This window comes from Glossina fuscipes, unplaced genomic scaffold, assembly GCF_014805625.2.
Source record: "Glossina fuscipes isolate IAEA_lab_2018 unplaced genomic scaffold, Yale_Gfus_2 0, whole genome shotgun sequence".
Classification (NCBI taxonomy): domain Eukaryota; kingdom Metazoa; phylum Arthropoda; class Insecta; order Diptera; family Glossinidae; genus Glossina; species Glossina fuscipes.
The window spans coordinates 22,560,865-22,573,102 of NW_023998414.1; the positions used below are offsets into that span (position 1 = coordinate 22,560,865).

At 30.1% G+C, this 12,238-nt stretch overlaps 1 protein-coding gene across 9 annotated transcripts in view; it reads left to right on the forward strand.

Moving 5' to 3' along the window:
• The window catches only part of LOC119645053 (voltage-dependent calcium channel type A subunit alpha-1), a 115,680-nt gene that overhangs the window by 88,866 nt on the left and 14,576 nt on the right, over positions 1 to 12,238 (forward strand). For 7 of the 9 annotated variants that reach the window (XM_038044944.1, XM_038044926.1, XM_038044896.1 and 4 more), the window contains 4 exons: positions 591 to 869; positions 4,049 to 4,251; positions 4,336 to 4,544; positions 7,078 to 7,140. In XM_038044944.1, the coding sequence (XP_037900872.1) occupies positions 591 to 869; positions 4,049 to 4,251; positions 4,336 to 4,544; positions 7,078 to 7,140 (754 nt within the window). Of the gene's footprint in view, positions 1 to 590; positions 870 to 4,048; positions 4,252 to 4,335; positions 4,545 to 6,431; positions 6,444 to 7,077; positions 7,141 to 12,238 lie in introns of all 9 variants that reach the window. The other 2 variants (XM_038044917.1, XM_038044935.1) reach the window with 2 other exon arrangements.

The window sequence follows — 12,238 nt, forward strand, 5'->3', positions numbered from 1 at the left end:
AAAAAAAAAAAAAAAAAAAAAAAAAAAAAACAAATAAATAAATAAATTGGAAAGCAATTACATGAATATAAAAAAAAATAAATGTAAATAATTTCAACGTATTGTGTTTTGTTTCGAAGGTAGCAAAGCTGTTGTTGTATCTTATTTTGATCAGTTTTAATAATTAATTCAATTTACAAATAAATCTCAACTATATCTGTACGTATGGAGAAATGTTCATTTAGTAGTATTTTGTAATGTGATTTTTAAGAACTTTATTATATTTGCCTAGAAACACAAAAAACATTTATATATATAAAACTAAATAAATAAATAATCTTTTTACATACATATATAACACTTGTATTTACATGTACGTATATGACATCCAACTATTTATGAACTGTAAAAATTGTTTCGTTTATTGTCGACATCTGGCTAATTTTGTTATATTAATATATTAGAATATATATATATATATATATATATATATTTATATATATATATTAATATATATATGTATATATAGAAATATATATATACACATATATATATATAGAACTATATAAGAAAAATCATATATGAGATATACTCATACAATATCGTTTTAGATGTGCAACGGGCGAGGCGTGGCCGAACATTATGCTGGCGTGCCTTAAAGGGAGGCCATGTGATGAAGAGGCTGAAAAGGGTGATGAGACATGTGGCTCAACGCTGGCATACGCCTATTTCGTTTCATTTATATTCTTTTGTTCGTTTCTAATGTTGAATTTATTCGTGGCCGTTATTATGGATAATTTTGATTATCTAACAAGAGATTCCAGTATATTGGGTGCCCATCATTTAGATGAATTTGTACGGATATGGGCTGAATATGATCCAAATGCGACGTAATTATCAATTTAATATAATATCATAATTTTTTTTCCAATTAATATTTCTTCCTTTTTTCATTTTTAATTTGCTAATTATTGGTAATTTGTGTACGTGTGTAAAATATAGTCTGTATATATATATTTGTCTTGTTGTTTATAAGTTGCATATTAACAATTGGTGTTTTAATTCAATTTATTATGTACTGATCTTTAAAAGAAATTTTTGATAACCTCTATCTTACAAATATGCCAAATTATTAATTATGGTGTCGTCTGTTTATCCGCTTTTGACATTTTTAATTTATATCCACGTAATTAATACGTTAATCATTGATGTTTCGAATTTAGGGAAACGAATTTCGTTTCGCAACCATCGATGATGATGTTATGCAATTTATAAATCTTCGATGAGATAATCTTCTTACCACATCCATTTTTATTCAAGATATTTACAATGGAAGAGTATTTCACTCAGAACAAATTTTAGTTTATGCATCTTATCAATTCATATTATTGTCGCTTGATAATTTAGTTACTTTTTTATCGCTTGCAATTTTTACATTTACTGAGAAGCGAGAACTGTAGTAATATATCATCTACTAAATTCTCGCAACCTCCATTGTTATTATATTTATTACAATTTTCACTTCTTTGTCTGGAAGTAGGCCTTCTAAATGCGGAAAATGCTCTGGATTATATATATAAGTTCAGATTATATATACATTACTGCACCTTTACTCCTAATCGATGCTAGCTGTATAACTGCTTTTAACCCTTTCTTCTTTCGCAAATCAATGCACAAATGAAAGCTTGTGTTGTAAAATGAATTTACCATTCATTTATAAGTTGCGAACAAGAGTCGCAAATTGTCACTAAAATCAGGAAGCAAGCGTATATTCAATGCAGCTCAGATTTGCCTGCAGTTTTATTAATTTATGATCGATGCATACATATCAATATGCGGGAATTACATCCAAGAATATATAAATATAGATTTTTTTATAGAATGTAGATTAAAAACGCGCTTAGTATTGAACTTTGCATAGGCGCGCGTTCTGACTTAAGATTCGAGAAATCGATGGATTGTCTTCGGCTTTATCGGTTAGTCATTCATTTTATGGATGTAAAAGTAACAGAAGTGAAGGGGTTATTGAAAATTGGTCTTATGATGAACTTAATCACTTATTATTAGTTTTTCTTTAATATTTCTGATTTTTAAATTTCTGTTTTATGTTGAGTTATTGATAAATTTTATGTAACTCTAATCATTAAGCTTTTTTTCCTAAATATTTGAAAAATAATTTAACACACAAACACTGCTTCAGAATTTAACAAAAAAGTAGCAAAACAAAAAAAAAAAAAAAAAAAACCGCTTAAAAATTTTTATATTAAATGATTATTATTTGATCGTATTTGTTTCATATAAAAAACAAAAAAAAAACAAAAATTTTCAAAGCAGCAATCCACAGAGAGAACAATCGGTTATGAGTTTAAAAATACTTAATTTTTTATGCTTTGCTGCTAAAGCTTTATCAAACGAAGCTTTATTCCTTTCTATTACTATGAAAATTCGCTATATTTCGAAGAGTAAAATACTTCAGGACATATTGAACAATGGTTTTTCCTTTCATTTTGCTTCTATGCCAAGATCTTACTTTGTACATATGTTTTTGAAAAGAAAAGGAGTATTTGTCTAAGATGAGCAAATTTTGGTCGTGTCCAATGTTTAAATGAGATAGAAAACTATTTTAATTTTTCGAGTTTCAACAACGAACAGACAAATAAATCGCCTTCGTCAAATCGACTTACATGCAATGTAATGCTGATGATCTTCAATGTCTACTTAGTGCGCTTGACAAAGCGTTTGAAAATGTCATATTTTAAAACTTTTGCGAATCTCTGGCTTTTCTATTTGTCAACACAAACACTTCTTTCCATCACTATTTATTTCTCTCTCTCTCTCTCTCTCTCTTTCTCTCTCTCGTTGTCTTTAAATTATTACAATATTTTATTCCCTTCACCATACATAATCTACTCTACGTACACTTCAATCACAAGATACTGGGAATTACTCAAAATCGGAAAAAGGTCGAGTTAAATATCTGAAGTGAAAAATTGTAAAAAGATTTGAAGGCTGCGATACTTAGGGGCTAAAAGCCTATCGCCAACTATTCGTGACAACGTCGTTCAACATCAAAGAATGCAACAAATTAATCTCACACAGCCTTCTTGGCAGCGCATAGTCGGAGAATTCGGATCAGTGAAATCCATTTTTCATACTCGGTCGGACTGTTCTGTTTCTCTTATGCACTTGTTATGTTTACTACAAAAGTTAGCATATATTCCACCAGAATACAGTCGAGCTTCACCATAAAAAGATGCTATCGTTTGTGTTGTAAAAATGTGGCAAATATAGATAACAGCCCAAAATTGTCTTTTTCAGTAACGCTAATGAAAAGCACACATAAAGCTTAAGGCATAAAGTTTTTCTATGGCAATGGATATCACTGGTTTTATCATCTTAGCAGAATTGGCTGCACATAGATATATGTATTTGAAAAAAGAGTGCAACTCTAAAGATTCTTGTGTTAAATTTTAGTTTCCTACGTTAGTTAGATATTAAGTTAGTCGCGTGAAAAGGAATAAAAATTGTGCGAAAAAGTTATCTTTCATATATCATTCCACATTAAGTAAAAATAGATCGATGGTTGTTTTATAAAGAATTGGTAACATTTTTATGTACTTTATTATATTTAGAGATGAGAAAATCGGAATCGATGCTAAGATCGGATTACATAAGTACTCGTTGCAAACGCAATATACAATTGTCGTATAGCATTGACATGAGGCACCCGATGTTAAGTAAGATTAGTTTATTAAATAAATTTTACCGCTTATTCTATTCAACGCAATGACTTATTCCCAGTATTTTTTGATCGGTGTATAACTCAGAGGACAGAGTAAATTATTAATATATTGTTTTATAAGAATATGAATAATATGAATGTGTGTTGTTGTTTCTATCATAATAAAAAAAAAAAAAAAAAAAAAAGAGTATTTTTTTTTTTTTTATATATATATTTATATAAAAACAATTTGATAAAAATTTCATTTAAAAAAGTCTCAAATTTCTATATTTTATAATCAATCGGTAAAAATCTTCAAAATCATTATGTGTATATGTGTGGGTGTAGTGGTAAAATTCATTACACGGAAATGTATGATATGTTGAAAAATATGGATCCTCCATTGGGGTTCGGTAACAAATGTCCCAATCGCCTCGCCTACAAAAAACTGATACGTATGAATATGCCGCTGGATGATGAAATGCGTGTACAATTTACCACCACACTGTTCGCATTGATACGTGAAAATTTAAGCATTAAAATGAGATCGGGTAAGTAAATCTATATATGCTTATATATGTAAACATAAATAAATTATCTATTTTTTGGTTTTTATTTTCTATTAAATTCTTAAGCGGAGGAAATGGATCAAGCCGACTCTGAACTTAGGGAAACAATAACCAATATATGGCCTTTGCAAGCTAAGAAAATGCTAGATCTACTGGTGCCACCCAACGACCAACTAAATAAAGGCAAACTGACAGTGGGTAAAATTTATGCCGGTTTTCTGATATTTGAATCCTGGCGCAATACACGTTTCGGTCAAATTGATTCAGGCATGCCGGTAAGTATTTTTAAATAAATTTCGTAACTGTTTCATAAATAAAACTACACTTATTAGTTCATAAGTGTCTTCTTCTCTGGTATACATACATGTTATTAAAGATTTTAAAACTAAATATTTGTTTGACATATAAATTTCAAATATTTAGGTACAATAAAATGAAGAGAGAGAGACAAAAAACGAAAAAAAAAAGGAAACAAATTATTATAAAAATAAAGAGATTTATACATTTTCAGTTTATCTATATACGAAAGGATAAGATATCAGATTAATATGTAGAGAAATATGTTTATATATTTTTGTTTTGTTTGTTTTTTTTTTTTTTTTTTTTTTTTTTTTTTTAGGGAACAATAATATATAATCGATTAGTTGAAAATTTATTTGGACAGCACTGTACTTTATAAATCTAACTGAGATATTAGAATTGATTACACACACTTAACAGATATGAAAGAGTTTCCAAACATAGTTTCATAAACGAAATGAGCAGAATGCACCAGTTTTCTTCAGTTGTTTGCAAAGCAATTGCAATTTTTTTTTATAAATTTTTGATTCTACACTTAATGTGCATACAACCGTATATCAAGCGTATTAGACTGCAGTTGATATGCTAGCCAGCCTTATTACGGTCAATATTTTCTAAAGCACCTAATATCAAGCCTTTACTGCTACTGTTGCTTAATTATTTTTGATCATCGCTGATGGCCATTTATGGCACTTATAGAGCCGAAGCGAACACTTAACTTTAAACTAAGCGAAGTAAGATAGTAATATTGCTTAAAATTAACAATCGAACGATATATGATTCTTGATGTTAATATTAATAAGTTAAATCTATTCCGATTTTCTACATTGATTCAAAATAAAAGAGATGATCAATGCTTTGGTGGATAATAAAACGAAGAATTAATAGAGTATTGCGCACGATTTCCCTTTATGGAGCACACCTTTCCCTTTTTTGCTGATTTTCATCTGCAAAAATCGAATCACCGTCGAAGACTTACAACTCTGTCAATTGCCCGAATATGGAAAGAGAGCTCTACGTAAAGATCTTTGCTTTATGAGAACGAACGACGCAAAAATGAAAACATTCTCGCATGCTACCAAAATCTTCTATTCTATTTTAATCTTTTACCAATGAGAGTTTTTTCTCAAGAAATTTAATCGAGTGTCCTATAGTGTCGAAGCGAGTGCCAATGCACTTGCGCTGAATATATATTCTCCAATGATAGAAAAAGACGATAGGCGGCTGCACTAAAAAACTTTCCATTATCTATGCATGCTTCGCACTTCTCCCAAGGGACTTCGAGTCTTGAGCTCAGGCAAACTGCTTGACACATATATCTAGTACTGGATGTTACAAGCATAATGTGCTGCACGGAATAAAAATTTAATTTGTTCATTTGTTCAATACGCGAATATGATAAGCGAAAAAAATCCCGAGTTAATTGAGCAAACCTATTTGAAGTACAGTTGCGCAGTACGAAAAAAAAAAAGATTAACATAAGAAAGTCCTTTGATATGTATTAAGGTGTGATACATAACTGATATATGATCTGAGGAGCGAATGCGACACTCTGCACTGCACATAACCAATCATACTCCATAAGTAGCACATTAAGTACAATCAAAAAGAAGAATTTACTTACTTGGGAATATGATTGCAATTGTTTTGTTCATAATTTATTATCATATCGGTAGATTTTCTTTAATCAATTCATTTTGTCCTTATAAATATATAAAAGTGTAATAAAACTTCCTAAAAAATAATTTATATCACTATTATTAATTTCTCTTCACTTGTTTGTGTATAAATTTCACTAAATATCACCAAAAAAAAAAAAAAAAACAAAAAAAAATCTTAAATAAATAAAATGACTAATGCAGAATTGGAAGGAGGTACATAAAAATATCCCGCAGTTTTATAAAAACCTCTAATGTGTTTTTATTATAAAAAAGAGTTTCTTTCAATTTTCTAAATATTATTGATTAATAAAATCGTATTAGAAATCGTTTTCGTTTTCAATTTTAGCATAGTTAGGTTAACTTTGTTAAACGTTGTGTGAATTAAGACCATAGCAAAATGAAAAAAAGAAAAAACGTATATTAAACTATGAGAACTTTTCTTAATCGAAGCATGCTCTAATCGAAGTTGAAGTATTTAATTATTATTATGTTTATTATTATTTTATATAAATTTTTTTCAATTACGAGTAAAACGTTAGTTACGATATAATGAGTTTAGAGAGTTAAGTGCTTTCTGTATATACATATATATATATATATATATATACTTACATATATATAATTTAAATATACTATAAGCATCGTTAATATATATTTATGTATCTGTTTACGTATATAGAAACTTATATACAAAATTATTAACTAAATTTGTTTATTTATTTTTTTTTTTTCTTAAGCTCTTTATTTAAATTATATATCACACATGTGCCATTTTTCTCACAATCACTTAACTAAATTTTATAAAAAAGAAAACCAAAAATTTTATGTTTTATCAATTGAAAATTAGCGGAAAAAGCGTGGAGAAGATGATGACGACCAAATGCATAGTCCCACAGCTGATGATGAACCGGTACAAATTAATAAAAGAAAAAGATCATTATTTGCATCTCTCTCTCTCTCTCTCTCTCTCTCTCTCTCTCTCTCTCTCTCTCTCACTCTCTCTCTCACTCTCTCTCTCTCTATCTATCTATCTATTTATCTATCTCTGTCTTTATTTTTTCCCTCATGTATACATATGACATATTTATCTATATTTTTTAATTTTGTTTTAGTCGTTTGTATGTATTTGCATTTGTGTGCTAGAGGAGAACATATACATATATACATACATTTATATATATATGTGTATAAATTTTATTAATACTTTTATATACCGAAACTAAAATATTCTTATGAATGACTAAAGAACTACGCTCTCTATACAAGAGACAATAACTGTACAATTTGCGTTGGAAGTGTGCATTAATTTTAAGAGAGATTTAAAAAAATGAAATGAAATATTGGTCACTCGATATCATATGCATACTGGTGATCACAATTTTTCTCCAAATCAAAGAACAACCCATTACAAACTATTACGCGTCAAAATACCCCTCCAACCGACCAGGTGCAATCGCCTGAAACAAGTGATAATCGGAAAAGTAATCGTCACTACGTTACAATGCAATACAATTTATTTTTCATTTTACGGCTGTAGAACAGCTGCTTAAATGCGATAATTCGTCTTTCAATGTCTCTCGTCTTCGCTTTTTATTTCACAACCCTTTTTAGGACTTGGACACAGCTGCTTACTACTCATTCAATGGTCTTTCAAGATTTTTCGTCTACTTCCTTCCCATTCCTCCTGTTGTCCTTCTTAATATCTTTCCACATCGTGATCCGTAGTCATATCTTGTATCGATGATCAAAGTCAATCAATGATATTCTCACTTGAACCACTTTTCAGAAATGATTGAGTTGACAGGTATGGTGTTGTAAAAGGCAAAAAAGCAGATTTTTAAACTCGACAAAGCGCAATATATCCTATTATTCAATTTGATGTTTTTTTTTTGGCGACGGTCCAATGTTTCAAGTATCTTAAAACTAATACACACTTCTAGGTTGCGCAGCGTTATTGTATAGAAAACATTTAGTTTTTTTTTTCTTGCATGGCTTCCAACTAAACAATTAAGAAAGTAATATTCCCCTTGGAACAAAGGTTGAATAAAAATCGAAATTGGTTTTGGTGAGTGCAACTGGCCACAATTTTGCGACAACACTTTTTAAAGCCTTAAGTTGGACGTATAGTATTTATTAGCTTTTGCCTACAAAATTTCGGTATTTTCTCGACAAATCAGAACTGTTTCTTAACCCAAACGGTTATTAGCCTAATATTTATGACTTTAGGGTGTTAAAAAAATTATTAAAAATAATGGACGTAACTGTATATGAAGAATATCAGGATAGGTGGACAAAGCTGTTTGTTTTAGGTGGGAACTCATAGAGTTTTATTGTGCAATGTACAATATATAGACAATTCCAATACATGGACGAAAGACGATCTTCAATTTTTTCATGCTCTTTCTATTTGAAATTGGTAGAAGAACATTATGATATGTTATAACATATACAGTACAGCGCTACATTGAACTTGATTACTCCTTCAATGAATCCTTCGATGAATTAGGTAAAGGAGGCCTTATTTCGGGAATTGTGAAACCAGGAAATCGCTCTGCTGTAAATGAATCGATCACATTTTGCTATATACCTCATGAATTTTAATTTTTTTATCATATGCTAGTGAGGGAAGATAACTGGTCTAATGAACAGGGGGCGATATATTTTTGCTAAGAAAATGCTTTCTAATGCAATAATTTCCGAGGTCCAAAGAGTACAAAGTGTTCTCCTTTTTTTTATTTTTTTTAGTGAGTAACTACTCTTACATCGTCCGTAGGGATTAATGCTTTCAAAATACATATTTTTTTCGATATAAAAATCATTGCAGATGAAATTTAGATAAAATTAAACGAAATATATTAATACGTTTAGTTTACTCTGTGAGCGAAGGTATAGTGTGTTTTCATTTCGGAGTTTCGTTCGCTTCAAGTTTTATTCGAGTCGCTCGAGATGATCTCTATACCCAGGAATTGCTTCAATTTGGCACCAAACAATCGATAAGTAGAAAACCGATAATATAGTTCCTCTGATCCACATTATAAGGGTTCCTTTTGCTTTTGCTCCAGATGTTTCGTTTTTTATTTAAAGCGTAACGAAAAAACTCACTTTGTTAGTGCTTCGGGTTAGTGCCTCGGGTTAGTGTGGCCTATGTTTTGTATAAAATTTTCCATAGATAAGATATCTTTGAAAACATATCCGCCCTTAATATTATGTAACGCCAACGATCTGAGTTATCCAATGTACCTTTAATAGTGCGACGTTATTGCGCGACCGCAAATATTGAAATTCCTCTAGACAAACCTCCCTTAAAGGAAGCAATTTCCAGCCGCTGATTTCGTACTTGTTAACAATGAGCAGGCAGTCATTCATTTACTTTGAATGAAAAATATAACGTATAAACGATAATAGAGAACAAGAGATATACAACATGTCCCTTCTTAAAATTCTTATATTACTCGATTTGAGCGTAAATCATAAACAAAACCGATAAAAACCGGTTATGATTGATTGAGAAATTTTCGTGTTGTCTTTATGATGTTGTTAGTGTCCCCGGCATATTTCGTGCATAGGAAATACAGGTTAAAGAGCCAAACAGGAACACGAGGCAGATAGAGAAATGAACAGACGAACAGAGGTACATTTCGAATTTGAAACTGTTTTGGATTTTATACACTTTCTGGAAGTTTTGAAGTCTGCTTCGACGTTTTATAAAGTTATTGAAAAAAAAATTATATTTTAATGCACTTTATTATTGGGTAGTTCTGATTGATTTTTCCATATTTGTACACTGGTCGCAAGGCATATGCTGTAGAACATATGTTTAAATTTTGGTGGATTTATTGGCTATAGTTGATGAGTAATGCACAAAAAACCAATTTTTCATTCATTTTGGAAAACGGAGGTGCCCTCACTTTACGTAGGGCTGTAGATAAGTCCTGCGATCAATCTAGCCCATTTTCAATGCCAAACTGCGTGCAAGAACTTCCAAAGTGTCTACCAAATTTGGAGTCGATAGCTTCAGTTAGACGGATGTTTACGACGGACATTATACAGACGGACGGACGGACGGACGGACGGACGGACGGATATGCTTAAATTGGTTCACAATTTATTGCTGATCAAGGATGCATTTATTCTATGAAACATTGATATTCTAAACGAGGGCTAAACGACCATTTAATCCCTATGGACAGATAATATAAACGACGATTTAGAGTCACAGTAATTAAATAATTAAAACTCTCTCGCAACAATCTGTATCCAAAATAATACATTGTCCAATGCAAAGGTTGATTTTCGAAGCCTATTCGTAGATGCAAAATAGTATTCACAGAAAAATAATTTCAGGTTTTGGAGAGAGATAAAATCCTCAAGTTCATATATATGAAATTGAATTAGGACGGGCGCTGCATGACAAATGTGAAATATGTATGAATTATGCTTATTCGTTTTGATACAAGGGCATATTAAGTTGGTGTCGGTATATGCAATATGCAGAAGCACGTGAGACAGATCCGCCTTTTATTTTACCAAACAGTTCAGAAACACGCTCTTTGTTTCGTCTGTCCATTTAGCCGTCATATTTTGATGAAATTTGGTACATTGTTGGCCAATTTTCCAACCGTTCCCCATATAATGCCACAGTTCTTGCATATATAGTATACCTGTAGGGAGGATTGGGGTATTCAGTTGTGATCCTCTTTATTAGACCTTTTACTTGTTGTGTCTTATGAATCGCGATGACTTTGAAAAACTTTACTTATTTTTCGGCACACAATTACGACGCTTAAGGGAAAACTACTGCAAAGAGACTATTCATGCGTTTATATACACTTGTCACATAAAGTCCCCTTTTTGGTTAATGAGAATGAGAATGCAGCACAATATATACTGTAATATACTGTTATATACTGTAATAAAATTAGCACTATTTCAATTTAATTCACATTCTTTGCAGCACAAACTCATTTATAATTACAGTTAAAAAAAAAAAAAAAAAAAAAAAAAACCTTAATTTTAATTTTAGTTTTAAAAGTAATTTGCTGTGCTAGATGCTATGGTCTATTTGGTTATTGTAAAATTATTCGTAATATTTTTTCCATAGAATAGACGGAAAATTTTTTCATACTACACAAAAATAAATTCCATAATTAGAGAGAAAAAAAAAATAAAATAAAAAAAATACGTTAAATTAGATGTTGAGCAATGATTAACAAAAGCAAGCAAACAAAAGGAACATAAATGTCCTATATTTACATAAGTTGAGAAAAAAAAAAAAAAAACATATAGATTTAGTTTTATTTTTTCTGTTTTTTTTTTTTTTTTTTTGTTTAAATTTTTTTTTCAATTCTTGCCTTTTTTTTTTTTTTCTTTTTTTGCATGTAATTAATTTTTGTAAAGCATGTTAAAAACAATTTATTTTAATATATATATATATATATTTTTTTTTTTGTTTTTCTATTTATATTCCGTTCAGACATTTTTTATTTTCCTTAAATTTTTTACAATAGTTAATAGCATGTCTTGTACACAATAAAAACCCGATTTTTTTACTTTAAAATTCTTAGATTAAAGCATATGCGATAATTAAATTCGCTTTAGAGCGAGTTTTTTAATACCCATCACCTAGATGCGCCAACTTTTAAATGAGAAAAATTATGAAGTGATTATGGGTGGGTCCAATTCAATTTGAATATAGGGTATTACCCGCAGTAAGTAGCGTAGTAGATCAAAACTTTCATTTATTTTCGGTATATATAGACAATTTCATGAGGACAAGAGATGTGCTTGAGTAAATAAAATCGTTCATATTAAATATTTCATTGATGTTTAGTACAAGTTTTAAATATAGTCAAAATTGCGTAATACGTTGGTATGTCTGTGCAGGGATATGGTTAAGTAAAGCGAGATTGTGATAGGCAGACTTACGCCAAAATAAAGTGCTCGCAACTTTTGCATTTAAACAGAGAGAGAGAGAGAGAGAGAGAGAGAGAGAGAGAGAGAGAGAGAGA